Source organism: Aethalodelphis obliquidens, unplaced genomic scaffold, assembly GCF_003676395.1.
Source record: "Aethalodelphis obliquidens isolate GAN/ISIS:26980383/991018 unplaced genomic scaffold, ASM367639v1 scaffold31, whole genome shotgun sequence".
Classification (NCBI taxonomy): Eukaryota; Metazoa; Chordata; class Mammalia; order Artiodactyla; family Delphinidae; genus Aethalodelphis; species Aethalodelphis obliquidens.
This window is the reverse complement of record NW_020837975.1, coordinates 11,227,013-11,242,083: the sequence shown is the minus strand read 5'-3', so window position 1 is coordinate 11,242,083 and position 15,071 is coordinate 11,227,013. Positions and strand designations below refer to the sequence as shown.

General features: G+C 53.5%; 1 protein-coding gene across 1 annotated transcript in view; it reads left to right on the top strand.

Moving 5' to 3' along the window:
• Window positions 1-15,071, top strand: part of KIF6 (kinesin family member 6) — a 387,990-nt gene extending 372,919 nt beyond the window's left edge. The window contains exons 21-24 of the mRNA XM_027127150.1: window positions 6,610-6,636; window positions 6,990-7,098; window positions 8,715-8,821; window positions 14,152-15,071. Coding sequence (XP_026982951.1) covers window positions 6,610-6,636; window positions 6,990-7,098; window positions 8,715-8,821; window positions 14,152-14,162 — 254 coding nt within the window. The 3' untranslated portion in view covers window positions 14,163-15,071. The remainder of the gene's footprint in view (window positions 1-6,609; window positions 6,637-6,989; window positions 7,099-8,714; window positions 8,822-14,151) is intronic.

Below are 15,071 nucleotides of genomic sequence, written 5' to 3'. Positions count from 1 at the left end.
ACCCCTGACTATTTCTCCAGCTTCTTTTCTGACCTCTTCCAAGCTCCTACTGGTAGGAGTATCCTGCCCAGCAAACAGGAAGCTCCAGCTCTAATTTTTCTTTTGCTTCAAGACAATGAAGTGTGTGTGTGCGTGTGTGTGCACGTGTGTGTGAGTGTGTGTGTGTGTGTGAGTGAGTGTGTGTGTGTGAGAGAGAGAGCGTGTGTGTGTGTGTGAGTGTGTGTGTGTGTGAGTGAGTGTGTGTGTGTGTGTGAGTGTGTGTGTGTGTGTGTGTGTTGGGAAAGGCCCGGTGAAACTACTCCAGGGCTATAAGGTAGACATAGACCGTGCCTGCCAAGTGAAGCTCAGAACCTTGAATTTCAAAGGCGTGTATCAGGTTACCTATAGGAGCTTCTCCCAAAATCATGCTCCCTGAGCTCTACCCCCAGCACTTTTGATGATGCTGGAAGGAGGGTCTTTGGGGAGTGGACTCTCAGGCAGGCTCGGGGCACTGTTCAGTCTCTGTCATCTGTGGTGGCAGCCGGTGCTCGGGTGGGATCTCTAACCTTCGGCAGAGATAACCAAGTGTCCTGAGAAGTGTCTGTTAAGATGTCTCGGCTATGAGAGGTCGGCACCCCTAAATTCCTTCGCACAGAGTAGTTCAGATACCGTTCATTGTGGGCGGAAAGGTTACAGTGGACAGGTGAGAGGAGAAGGGTCCTGCTAGAGACTGGCAAGGGCAAGGTCTTGGGCTCCTCCTCTGATAAAGAAGTCACCTGCCACTGCTTTAAAAAGCTGGCAGAGAAGAGCTCACAGAGCTCTACCAGGGGTGAGGCAGGGAGGAGACCCTGCCCCTGGTCATTGTGGCTTCGCAGACATTCTCTGTGAACAGCCAACTGTGGAGGATTAGTTGTTGGCGTCCATAAATTCTCCAAGGAGGCTTCTCCAAGGCTCTCCTCTCTTACGGTAATCACATCTCCTGTGAGGGCTCTAAGGGCCAGGAACTGAACACGTGTGTGACGTATGTGCTATCATTGCGCCCATTTTACAGATGCGAACACTCTGGCTCCGAGAGATCAACTAACTTGCTAGGGTCACCCAGCTAATGAGAGGTGAGACCAGGGCTGGAACCCAGGCCTGTCAGCATCCGGCCCCCCCTCTCCCCTCACTCCTCACATCAGTTTCCTTTAACCTTAATGACCATGACCATCCTTTAGGGACACGTGCGTATCCTGTTGTTTAGTAGAAGGTGACATTTTCCCACTCATATTCTGCACTATTTTGTACAAATGTGTTTTCCTCATATTCATCCAAGCACCAGGTCCTCCTGCTTGGGGTCCCCACTCTTTCCATGTGTCCACGATCTGATTTTCCCAAGAGACCAAGATTTTCAAAGAGCAAAATTATGGCTCCTAAGAAGGCCAACCTCTGACTGGAAAACCAGAGCTCCCTTGGATCGGGAACTCCAATCCAAGGATGGGATGATTGGCCCCATCGTTTCAGTTGAGAAACCCTGAAATCAATCCTATTTCACTAATGAGAAAACTGAGGCCCAGGAAGGGAACGTGATGCTCTGAACTCTGTGGTTAACAATGGGACGAGCTGCAGCTTCAGCCTGAACTCCAGGCTCCATGTCGAGCCACGGTTTTTCCTTCCTTCCTTGCCCCCCGGCCCCCCATGCTCCCCTGCCTCCCCTCTCTCCCCCTCTCTCCTCCTCACTCCTTCATGCCCTTCTTCCCCTCCCTTTCCCCCACTTTCTTTCTTTTTTTTTTTTTTCGGTACACGGGCCTCTCACTGTTGTGGCCTCTCCTGTTGCGGAGCACAGGCTCCGGACGTGCAGGCTCAGGGGCCATGGCTCACAGGCCCAGCCGCTCCACAGCATGTGGGATCTTCCTGGAGCGGGGCACAAACCCGTGTCCCCTGCATCGGCAGGCGGACTCTCAACCACTGCACAACCAGGGAAGCCCTCCCCCACTTTCTTGCTCTACCTAACCCTTCCCACCCTACATTCTTTCTCCCCCTTTTCTCCTCCTCCTCCCGATGCTTCTCCCCCCTCCTCCCACGCTCCCTCTAGGCCAAGGCCACTCTCTATTGTTTGTCCATTTGTCCATCCCTCTGCCAGCTTCTCTGAGAGAGTGTCCACCCTGGAATGGGTCTAAGAACTGGCAACTGGGCAGGCCTCCTAGGATCTCCTCGGGAAACACCGTTAGAATCCTCCCCCAGCATCTACCTTGTCTGAGAGGCAGGGCCTATCCTGGCCTGGCCTTCCTAGATATTCCTTAGGTATCCCAAGTTAAGGTGATCCCTGGATGTGCTTGCCAAGAGATCCTTAACCTTGACGTTCAGAACCTTGGATCTCAAAGGTGCCCATCAGCTCACCATGGGTTACCTGCAAGGAGTCCCCTCAGTTTAGACTTTCACAAAGGGTGCTCTTCTGGGTGCTGGCCCTCGGGCAAGCCAGCTCCCCCTTTGGGATCTCCTCGTCTCATCTGTAAGATGCGTCGAGGTCCCTCTGACACTATTCTTCCACGAGCAGGCGAGTGTCCCGGGGCCACTGCAGAGCTGCTGGAACAGGAGAGTGAGAGTCCAGCTGCCTGTCTCCCCTGAGCTCCAGAGACGCTGCTCCTGATGGGACCACTGCAGCCCGGGGGCTGGTCCTCTTGCTCCTCGGGTTCTGACAGAAACCTGATTTCATCCCTTCCCCAGGGATGCTCTGGGCCTGTGGGCTGATCACACTAAATTCACAACACTCTGATGGGCAACCATCATTAGGAGGCCTAATTACTATTAATATTACTTACTAATCCTTGTGAAGGAAGAGATGATTAATTCTAATGGCCGTTGTGCGCTCTCTCCAGAAGGAATGCCAGCGTGAGAAGTGAATTCACCGTCAAAGGCTCGTGGGTCAGGAGAGAGGACAAAAGTCATGGTATGACCCTGAGGGTTCAGAGGCCGAGCTATGGCATCCAGGGATGCTCCTGCGGCCTCGGGGCTGGAGGAGCCCCAAGCCATCACACTGCGCCATCCTCCTGCGGGAGCTGCTCAAGGCAACGGGATGGGCAGCTGGGCCTCTGCACAGGGTGCTGGATGCCCCCATCTGTCCTGTCACCTCCATCTCTGCCCTTTTCCACCCACTCCCAGCCCTCAACAGTTAGCACCTGCGAGCACTCCCTGGAATCTTAGAAAAGGCTCGGCCGGGAAACCATTGAGTTCATGAGCCATTTGTGTGCCAGTGGCTTGATCTTGTGAGACTTGCTGCAGCTTCCAAACTGACCGTGACCTGGTGTCATTGCAGCACCTGCGGAATGGAAAGCCCTTTCTCCTTCCCTAGTTGAGGCCTGCACCAGGAACCATTCGGAAGGAACCCTAGGAACTTGCCTCTGTTCTCCAAAGAAAGGCATGCAGAGCCTGCCACCTTGTGACTGCCTCTGGTCCTACAGTGACCCTCAGCACAGATGCTCAGCTCACCCGAAGACTCAGTGCAGAGTCTCTGGGATACTGGGAAATAGACATCTGAGGGGGGAAAAAAAAAAATCCCAGGCTCTGATTTCCTTTCCCGTTTGTAGGACCCACATTCCTGAGACGGTGGAGGCAGGCCCAGGGTAAGAGGCCCTGCCCTGGCTGAGACAGGAGAGGGCAGCAGACAGGAGCTGGAGAGGAAGCAGTGCTCACGGCTGGTTATTGGGCCTGTGGAGAGCCTGGGGCTGCTGACGCGTGCTGAGCAAAGCCAGAGCACCTGTCTCTAACCCTGCCTGCCAGTCACCCCCAGAGTCCCCACCTGTGAAATGAGGGCTCTTAGGTGACTTCGGAGGCCTCTTTCTGCTCCAATATTGTGTCTAGGCAGGACATTGCAAAGCAAGGGAGTGGATCCCTTCATGGCACTGACATCCCAGGATAGCTTGCCTCTCCACCTCCCAAGGGGTGCTGTTGGGCTCCACCGTTTCCCAACTGAGAATCCAAGGCAAGGAGCGCACATCAATTAAATGGGCAAAACTGCATCTGCATGAGCTGTTGGGTCTAACTCCTCACTCAGGGAGCACAGAGCCGGTCAGCCAGGGCCACCCAGGCTCAGTCCATGTGGCCAGGGATAAGCCATGTGTCTCCAGCATGTGTTTCCTCAGAATGCCAGAGCTGAGTCCGGTTAATAAAGCACAAGTTCTGAAGCCTCACAGAGCTGTGATTAGATCCAGATACTGCCACTTACGACTGGGCAACTTGTAGAATTTCTTTAACCTCTCTAAGCCTCTGCTTTCTCGTCCATATAACGGGGATGGTGAGGCTATTGAGAGGATTAAATAGCGTAATGTTTGCAGAGCACCCTCCCAGGACCTGGTGTGCAGAGAGTGTCTATAAAGGACGGTTGTGATCATTGTTGTTTTTGTTCCACGACCACAGCTGGTACATGCAATGCTCTAGCAATGAAAATTAGTGTATAAACCATCTGTTATAGACTGAATGTGTCCCCAAAATTCATATGTTGAACTCTAATCCCCAGTGTGAGGGTATTAAGAGAAGGGGCCTTTGGGACCTAATTTGGTCATGAGGGTGGGGCCCTCGAGAATGGAAATAGTGACCTTATAAAAAGAGGCCAGAGTCCTAGCTTACTCTACCATGTGAGAACACAGCAAGAAGTCGGCAGTCTGCAACCCAGAAGAAGGCTCTCACCAGAACACAACCACGCTAGCACCCTGATCTCAGACTTGCAGCCTCCAGAACTGTGAGAAATGAATTTCCATTGTTTATACGCCACTCAGCCTGCGGTATTTCGTTATAGCAGCCCAAAGAGACTCAGTCAGAAATTAGTACCAGAAGTGGGGTGTTACTATAACAGATACTTAAAAATGTAGGAGCAGTTTTGGAACCAGGTAATGGGTAGAGGCTGTCAGAGTTTTGAAGCACGTGCTAGAAGATGCTGAGGTTGTCACGAATGGACTTTTAAAGGCAGTTCTGGTGAGGGCTCAGAAAGGAAAGAGGAGAGCTGTAGAGAAAGCTGCTATCTTCTTAGAGAATACGGAAATAATCACGTAGAGAATGTTGGTAGAAATATGGATGGTAAAGGCCATTCTGGTGAGGTCTCAGACAGAAATGAGGAACATGTTATTGGACAGTGAAGAAAAGGTGATCTTGTTATAAAGTGGCAAAGAACTTGGCTGAATTGTGTTCATGTTCTAGTGTTTTGTGGAAAGAAGAACTTGCGAGGGATACAATGGACATTTAGCTGAGGAGATTTCTAAGCAAAGTGCTGAGGGAGAGGCTTGGCTCCTCCTGACTGCTTACAGCAAAATACAAGAAGAGAGGAAAGATTTGAAGATGGAATTATTAAGCAAAAAGGAACTAGAACTTAAAGATTTGGAAAACTCTCAGCCTATCCATACAGCAAAAAATGAGAAAACATCTTCAGAAGAGAACGCTAGGAGATTAGTGTGGGTGTGAATCCCAGACTTCATCAGCCTCCCAGCAGAAAAACTGCCAGACTGAACTGAAGCAGAAGGAGATGGGAGGAAGAAAGGAAGGCTGGTGGACTTCTCGGACCTCACGGGACAGGACCATAGAACTATTCTGTTGTGAATGGGCACTATCCTTCAAGACAAGGGAAGAATTACCCCAAAGGCAATTCAGAGATCATCACAGCTGCCTCCTCCATTTCAAAAAGGGAGACGATAGCCTTGCTTTCAACAATCCAGACAGCCTCTGCCCAAGGCTGTGGGGGTGGAGCCGATCAGCAGAACTATGAGGGCACGACCCCTGCCCAGCAGAGCTCAGCAGCAACTCCACCCATGGGTCCAGAAGACAGGACCCTCACCCCAGTGGGTCCGGAGGGTAGAGTGTCAAGCCAAAGAGGATTGTTCTCAAGCCCTAGGAGCTCATGAAGTTTGCATTGCTAAGTTTTGGACCTGCTTGGGACCTGTCACTCCCTCCTTCTTTCCTGTTTCTCCCTTTTGGAATGGAAATGTCTATCCTATGCTTGTCCCATCATTGCATTTTGGAAGCACATAACTTGTCTGGTTTTACAGGTCCACAGCTGGCAAGGCATTTTTGCCTTAGGATGAAGCATACCTTGAGTGTCACCCATATCTAATTTAGATGATATTTCAATGGATGAGATTTTGGACTTTAGAGTTGATGCTGGCATAAGTCGGGGGCTGGTGGAATGGAATGAATGTATTTTACATGAGAAGGACTTGAATGGGGGGAGGGGCAGGGGCAGAATGTTATAAACTGAACGTGTCCTCCAAAAATTCATATGTTGAAGTCTAACCTCCAAAGTGATAGTCTTTGGAGGTGGGCATTTAGGTCATGAGGGTGGGGCCCTCGTGAATGGGATTAGTGCCCTGATGAGAAGAGGCCAGAGACCTAGCTCACTCTCTTTCTACCATGTGAGAACACAACGAGAAGTCGTCAGTCTTGACCATGCTGACACCCTGATCTCAGACTTGCAGCCTCCAGAGAGAAATAAATTCATGTTGTTTAAGCCATCCAGTCTGTGGTGTTCTGGTATAACTGACTAATCATCATCCACAACAGAGGATTCTTGGCTTCTGCCATAGTCTGCTTGGGCTGCCGTAGCAGAATGCCATAGACTAAGCAGCTTAAACAACAGGGACTTATTTATTTCTCACAATTCTGGAGGCTGGGAAGTCCCAGATCAAAGTCCACAGGATCCACTTCTGGTAAGAACCCTCTCCCTGGTTTGCAGATGACGGCCTCCTCCCTGTGCCCTCACCTGGTAGAGAGACGGCTCTGATCTCTCCTCCTCTTCTTATAAGGGCATCGATCCTATAATGGGGGCTCCACCCTCATGACCTCATCCAAACTAATTACCTTCCCTCCAATTACCTTCCCTCCAGATACCTTCCCTCCAGATACCATTACCACCTCCAGATACCATCACACTGGGGATTCGATTTCAACGTATGAATTTTGGGGAGACAAACTTTCAGTCCATACAGCTCCTAGATATAAACTCTAAATTTCTCTTCTGTAAACCTCCTCCCATACCTTTTTCTTTTGTCGATTTGTCTCTTGCAGTGACTTATATGCCAGGAAAATCCTGCCCTCGCCTGGCTCCCTCCTGCACAGCCAGGAGCAGAGCAGCCCCAGCAGCCCCCTGGAGGACAGGTCTGTGGTCTTCCCACTCTGACACCTGTGACAGCCACTGCTGTGGGTGCAGCAGGCTGAAATCGCCAATCTGCTTCCCTCACAACCCAAGGAGCCCCTTGTGCAGTGGCTTCACAGACAGAGCCCAGGGCAGGCCTCCGCCGTGGTACCCCAGGAATTCCCTGGGATCTCTCACAGATGCCAACTCCCAGAGCCAAGGAATTTTCCCCAGGGTCGCTGGGGCCCCATGCAGGCAGAGTGGCTTCATGTATCCTTGTAAATGATGTACCTGGGGCCATTCAAGGAACAGGAGCCAGCCTAGGGGCAGTTCCACGTGGCCCACCAGCCCTGTGCAGAGTCCCCAGGCAGGGAAGGGCATGGAGTTGAGAAGCCTGGCCTCAGGCCTGTGAGCCATTCACTCCAGGATGAATAAAGCCGGCGAGGCCCCTCCCCAGCACGTGTCTCCACGCCCTGTGACTAGAATACCTGCATGCCCTTCTTCCCGTGGCAGGCAGGCCGTCCAAGGGTGAACTCCACCCACCGTCCCTCCCAGCCCTGGACAGAGCACACAGCTCCAGAGCTGTCCCAGTCTCCCTGCCGCAACTCTGCTTTAGCACTTCTCACTGACTTGCAGCTGGAACGCCAAAAATTACATGTGATAACGAGCAACCCTTTGCTCTGTATAATCCTCGCTGCCTTCTAAGAGAGTGGATACTGTCACCTGCTGTGTGGAGTGACAGGTGTGAGGATGGACGCTTGGCAGAGCCGGGAGAGTACCTTGCTTTGAATTTTCTCAAGGGGGATTTTATGTATAGGAGGTGGATGGAAAAGGAGGAGGGAAAAGGTGACATGCATCCCTCCCTTTTTAAGGGGATTTCACTTCTTACAAATCTCATTGGCCAGAACCCGGTCACCTGACCACACATAGCTGCAAAGAAGGCTGGGAAATGCCGTTTTTTAATGCGGCAACTTGCTGGGCTAAATATTATGGTTCTGTTTTTAAGGAGAGAAGGGAGAAGACTTATCTCTGTCTCAGGAGCAACTAGCTAAGCCATGGTAGGGGATGGGGATGCAGTGGGGACACATCCTAAAGGATACGACATCTAAGTTGGGTGCTAAAGGGATCTGGCCCCAGGTAGAATGGGCTTGGTTTGGGTAAGTTAGGGGCAGGGTGGGGGGAGGGTGTGGGTGCAGGGAGAGGAAGGTGGGGTGAGGGGGATGGAGAAGATGCTGAGAGAAAGTCTGTGCTGCTGTGTAAGGCTCTGAGGGGAGAGCAGCCCAGGAAGAGGAGACAGCGAGGCAAAGGGCCTGAGGCCAGAAGGAACATGGTGTAACAGAGTAGCAGGGTGGCCGGAGCACAGTGAATGGGCCCACATCACACAGAGATGGAGTTTGAATTTCATTCCAAGAGTGATGAGAAGCCACTAAGGGTTTGAGCCAAAGGGCTGGGGGACACGTGCCTCGTCTGGGTGCAGAAGGATTGCTGTGGGGGCTGCAGAGAAGGAGGGGGGCGAGGAGGCAGGAGCCCGCAGCCCCTGGGTGAGATCCAGTCAGGGAACGTGGGAAAGCACTATGGAAAGGTGAGCACTGGGGCCAAACATAAGGCGTGGTAAAGCGTGACCTGTGCTCGTCCCTAGGATCCCGGAGAGGCCAGTGTCGTCGGTCCCGCTCACGGGGGACAGCCAGACAGATTCCGACATCCTGGCGTTCGTCAAGGCCAGACAGAGCATCCTGCAGAGGACAGGTCAGTGCACCTTCCCTGGCAGCTCCTCCAGGGCCATGGTCAAGGGGCGGCGAGGGGGGGAGGCTAGAGCCGAGGAAGCTGGAAGCTTCCCGAATGTTCCTAAAGCCTCGGGCCTGGCCTTGCAGTCACTTCACGTGTGCCTGCCTCGGCCTCCCCCTGGAGAAAGCCCCAGAAGGCAGCACTGGACACACCGAGACAGGCCAAGGGGGTGGCTGGCCCAGGTGCCCCGGCCCTGCTTGGCAAAGCTGCTCTCCCTCCTCCAGATCTTCAGCGTCTCTTGTTGCCTGTCCCCAGAGCCCACTGCCCTCTGCACAGCCCTCTCCAAACAGGAAGGGCTGAGTGATGGTTTGGTAACTTGTTTAACCCCTGGCTCCAAATTTCACTCTCCTTTTGGAGCGTGGTCCTTGCCAGCGAGTTGGAGATGTAAACACCACTTAAAAGCTCAGGCCTGAGGACATGGTAACAGTTACAGAAGAAATATGTGGTGTGTCAGAAACAGGATGAGAAAGAGAAGACCCTTCCTGGCCTCCATCACTGACCTCTCCCCTTCGTCTTGGCACCGGCCCAGCCACCGTGGACAGGCCTTCTCTTCTCCTTCCTTCTCCCTGGAGACCCACAGGGACTAGACTCCATCCGGGGCCCCCTACCCCAGCCCCGCTTTTAGTTTTAGCCTCATCCCAGCACTGTAATCCAAAGGCTACTCGTCAGGCTTGGCATTGCTTTCACATGGCAGCAAGGCACCCTGATGGGTGAAACGGCCGACCTGGATCCTATGATGTCCGACTCCTGCCCCGAGAGGCCTACACGCAGCTTCACCGCCAACTCCCTGCAGTTTAGATAGTAGGAGGTTTGCACGTGGACAGAGCACCGCCAGGAAAGGGTGGCCTTTGTCATATCGTCCTCACCCTCGCTGGGATGCCGGCCCGCTGACTGTTCTTTCTTCTTCACCACTAGCACCAGCAGCATCAGCGCCATTGTCAGGTCTTTTCTGAGACCTGGGACCCGCCATCTCTGCCACCAACCTGCCGTGACGCCCTGACCACATGACTTGCCTTCTCTCATCCTCAGGTTCCTTGTCTAAAAAAGAAAAACAATTGAATTCAGATTCAGTGCTCTCCAAGGCCCCATCTCTCCCCCAAATACTCTAATGATATGTATCAGACACAGAACGATACTGAACAGCCAATCAGTGAATGAACACTGCATTTATTAGGCACCATCTGTATGTCAGGCCCTGTACCAGTGCTGGGGCCATATCAGTGAACAGGACAGACTCAAGCCCTTTACATTCTGGAAGGAAGAAAACAGACAATGACCACATCGACAAAGACATAAGGTCATCCGAGGTGCCAACGAGTGCTTTAAAGTAGCTGCAATATGTAATGTGTAGAGATCCCCAGGGACACGGCGGTGGGGGGAGAGCTTGAAACTGATGGCTGAAGAGTGAGGATGGCGTAGCCATGCGGTTCTGGAAGGGAACCTTCCACTCAGTCTGGGAAGAGCAGAACGTGACCAGCCCTGGAGGGGAAGGAGCTTGGCCTGGTTACAGGCGGGGGGAGCCGAGCCAGGGAGCAGGGCCAGATCACATGGACCTTGTAGGTGAGGGTAAGGGCCTTGGCTTCCATTCCAGGAGTGGTGGGAGCTCTGTGAAGAATTTGAACCATAGCGTGATGTGATCTGATCAGTGCTTTCGAAAGCTCGCTCTGGCTGCTGTATGTAGTGTAGGCTGTGGAGGGCCGGAAGTGGCTCACTTCTCAGGAAAGCACCTTCCCAGGAAGGTCCAGGGGGAGGGTGGCCGGGACTTACCCACCGCCTGAATGGGACACGTGAGGGTCATGAAGACTCACTTATATACTGAAAGGGAAGGCCCAGTACTGGGTGTGGGGCGGGGGGAGGGAATTTATGATTTGGGAAAGAGGACCAAAACTGCAGGAGAAAGTTCTTTGAGGAATTGGAGGGGATGATGTCCAGGACATAAGTGGAGGGAGGGTTGGCTTTTGGGGCTGGGAGACACACCCCTCCGTGAACAAATTCATAAAAACCAACCGTTATTTGTCCTGTCAAGAAGTCTACAAATAAGCAATACTTTAACGTTATGTTTACTTAGCTTTTGTACACATAATAGAGATGAGATCATCCAACCTTCTCTGAAGAGAAGAGGCAGACACCCAAGGTCTATGTCAGGATGGCGTCTTCCTGCTGACACCAGGCCCAGCTGGTGCAGAAAGCTGGGCCGAAGACTGGGGCGCTTCTACCACAATGCGTATGGCAGGTTACCAGTTATGCGTTTCTTTCGCATATATCACTCCCTCAACACTCCTGTAAATTACCCAGAGCCAAGAGTGCGATCCCCCTTTTGACAGGAGAGGAAACTGCTCACAAACGGCAGAGCCAGGAGGACCCTGGCCTCCCGTGCTCGCTCCACCAGGCCGTGCTGTCTGGAAAGCCACCCTGCTGGCGGGGGTTTTCTCTTGGCCTCCACCCTCCCTGCAGCTGGAGAGCTTTGTTCTCCAAACAAACAGCAGCCTGGAAGTAATTCATCAAAACAAACAGAAGTTCGAGGGTTCCATTTTTATTCTCAAGGGAAGGAAAATAATTCCAGGTTCTTAGTGACCATGGGGCCACAAGGAAGCTGAAAACAGGGTGACAAAGGGTCCCTCTCCGGCCAGGTCGGGGCTGAGAGGCAGCAGGTGCAGCCTCTCCCGATGCACAGATGGCCCAGGTCCCACCGCGCAGCGCTTTCTACGCAGCCCACTTATCAGGCCTCCCTGGCAGGCAAACACACAGGCCGGGGCCCAGGCACTTCCCCAGCCAAAGCAAACACTCCCTCTCCCCCGGCCTGGGCCCCTCTGCTCTTAATTTAGCGGCGCTGTCTGCCTGGGCTCCTTCAGAAGTGCTCATTACGGGGAATTTGTGACCGTCAGCCTGGGAGCAGCAGCCCAGGAAGAGTGATTTAACACAAGCCTTGCCCGACTTGTCCAGCTCTTGGACTTCACCAAGGGCCAGCATGAATCTACTTGACTTAGGATGCGTGGGAAAGCTGTGGAGCGTTTAAATCCCTGCCAGGGGCGCACGTGGACAGGTGTATCTCCCCCCGTAAGGGGCGTTAGTCATCCATGGTTTCAAATGTGCTGTTTCTAACTGCCAAGGATGGCTTTAAGAGATTAACCCCTTTCTAGAGTGCCTTCTGTTTTGTTTTGTTTTTAATCTTCCTTAATCCCTGAGTTTGGAAGTATTTCTGTCTGGACGGGAACCTTGGTGTGACCCCAGTGACCACGACGCCCTCTTCCCCAGCTGGTGCCAGGAGGAGGCTCCAAAGCCCCCCGAGCTCCCAACCCCACCACCTGTGTTCTGAAAAAACCCCGGCTCTCCTTCAGTCAGGAGCCCTCCCAGCGAAGCGGAAAGAACACAGATCCGAGAGGGAAGAGACCCAAACACAAGGGCTGTCTCCGCCATGGGAGACCGTGGGCAGGTCACCTCCTCCAGCCTCCCTGTCACATCTGTCGAGTTCAGATTCCACCTTTGCCTGGGTGGTCAGCCTCTCCTGAGATAATGTCCATAAAAGTCCCCTGTAAACTGCTGAGCGCCAGGGAGCCATCATCGGGGAAGCTGGCCTCTGTGCTGAGGACTGGTCCAACACAGACCAGTGATTGTTTTGTAAAGGGTGCAGCAGTACCCTCCATTCTGGGAATCTACAGGCACAAAATCCCAATATAGACTGAGAGCTCCAGCAATTAAATAAGGTTCATAAAGAAAAGAGTGCACTGGAAATGGCACATCTGTCGTGGGCTGAGGTCCGTCTGTGTGAGGAGCTGTGTCCTGGTGACGTGCGCACTCTGAGCCCAGCCCAGCGCCCCAGCCCTGCCCCCAGTCATCACCGCGGGCAACTGTCTGCGGGGAAGGTGACAGTCCGGGGGTGGGGGCTGGCTCAGACTCCTTCCCACTCCTTCCCACTCATCCTGGCCCTGGGTGCTTGTCCGTGGGGCAGAGGAAGCATCAGAGCCGTGACTTACTCAGCAGCCACATGCCTGCTGGTCCCCGGTACCTGCCCTCGCCAGTCCTTGGAACAGAGAGATGCAAGCAATGGGTTTCAGCCTGGCTGTTCCTCAGAATCGCCCGGACCCACCCCAGAGATTCTGATTTAACCCATCCTGGGAGTGGCCTGGGTAGGAGGATTCCAAAGGGCTCCCCGGGGGTTTCCAGTCTGTAGCAGAGCTGGGAACCATGGGTCCGGGGTGACTAGAGCACATTACCTTCCCACGGTCTGGTGTGTCTGACATTCTCCCTTCCTGTCCTGGGATTCAATCAGGACAGCTAAGAACATCTTAAAACTAAGGACCATCTCCATTTAATTAAACAGTGAGGCCTGCCTGGGGTCTTGCACACAGAACTAGGTCTGCAGGACCAATGGCTCACAGCCTTGAATTGTTTTCACTCTCTTCCTCCCCATTATCTCCCACATTCGATGTGTCGCAGAGATTCTCCCCCAGCAACAGCAAGCGGACCACGCCCACACTCTCCCACTGCCGGGTCCCCACGGCCACACCCAGCTGCCCGTGCTGCCTCACCCCTCAACCTCTCTGCCTGCTGCAATTTTTTTTTAACACTGTGTTCTTTACCTGAGAATCTTCAGAAATTCCCTTTTGCTCTTACTAGGACAGCCAAACTTTAAGCAAATTAACTGCACGTCACTCACACTAGCTCTCACACTTTTCTGGTCTGGTGAGTCTGGGTGGGCCCAAGATTCTGCATTTCTTAACAAGCTCCTGGAGATGCCAAGGCTGCTGGTCCGTGGACCACTCTTTGTGAAGCAAGGAGCTATGCTAGCTACGTTGCTTTTGCCAGGTACCTTGTCTGCTCCAGCGATTTGGAAATGAGGAAGTGAGGCCCAGAGAACAAACACGTTTTGCCCAAAGTCACACCACAGGTTGGGGACCATCCTGGCTAGAACTCAGGGGTCCTGCTTCTTAGTCCAGAGAACCCGTCTCCATATCCGGCTATGGGAGGCTACAGGATGGAGCCACGTGGTCAGGAGGGGCCATCGTGCAATACAATGAACATCTGGGGCAAAAAGCAAGGACAGAATCTCTGCGAGAATTAAGTAGGAGGGTCAGTGAAAATCGTGGGATAGGAGAAGGAGGGTGGATGCTGACTCAGAGAGATGAAACCTTTGCAAAGGGGAGTAAATGCAGCCCTGAGAGGTTAGGCCCTGAGAGGTGCCTTGCCCGACACCCAGAGTGGTGACCTGCAGCCTCCTCCCCTTGCCTTTCCATCCAGGAGGGGTCCGTGCTCCACGCACAGCCTAACCAAGAACATTTGTCTCCTTTCAGGTTTCCAATAAGCGTCCACCATGCATTGCGGCAGCAAGAACGGAGTACAGATGAAGGCCCTGTCTTCAGCAGTGATCTGTGGGCTGCTGGGGGCAACCGGTGACTTTGATTCTGGTGGAAGGGCTACTTCTTTAAGGATGATATCTTGGAGGCTGCCAGTGAGGCTGGGGCCAGGCTTACGGTGCCATCCTTGCTGTGGGTGCTGGAGCTGCTGGCAGTCAGGCAATGCCAGGGTGCTGGGGTGGGATGAGGGCTTTAGCTCACTCTTGTGGTGGTGTTTCACGCAGACGATCAGAAACTTTGAGATTATGAAATAGTACCATCCTAGTGTAGTGGCAGGGGAAGCTCATACTGGTAGAATGAGGGGGAAACAATAATGGGTTATTTTTAGCTACGTACCCACCCGCTCCCCTGCCCCAGCCCCTGGTTGAGAAGCCCAGGAATGGCTGGGGCAGGCTACACAGCAGGTCAGAGCCAAAGACAAGGCAGTGGAATCCAGGGCATCTGGATGGCCAGTCCTGACCTCCCAGGCCGGACCCTCCGCCATGGCCTGGACGACCCAGGCCGAAATCAGCTGTATCTCCAGGGAGCCACCCCCGCTGCCCCACTGCAAGGTCTAAGGACATGGCAGCACCCAGAGAGCAGCGGATGGCTCCAGGAGCTCTGCAGAGAGCTGAGAGGGGCAGTGTGGGTGCCCTGGGCCTCGCCTTCACCCCGCCTCTTAGGGCTCTGCAGGATTTGGGCCGATTCTCCCCGCTCCCACGGGGGGAGCGTCTGGAGGGGGGGGGGGAGCCTCGTCTCAGGAGCCCTTTCAGCATTCCAGACACAGAGCCAGCGGCCCGGTGGGTGGGCCGCCCCATGCCCACCCCGGAGCCCCTAGGGGAACTGCTGCCTACCTCAGGGTCCTGGCAGCAGGGGTC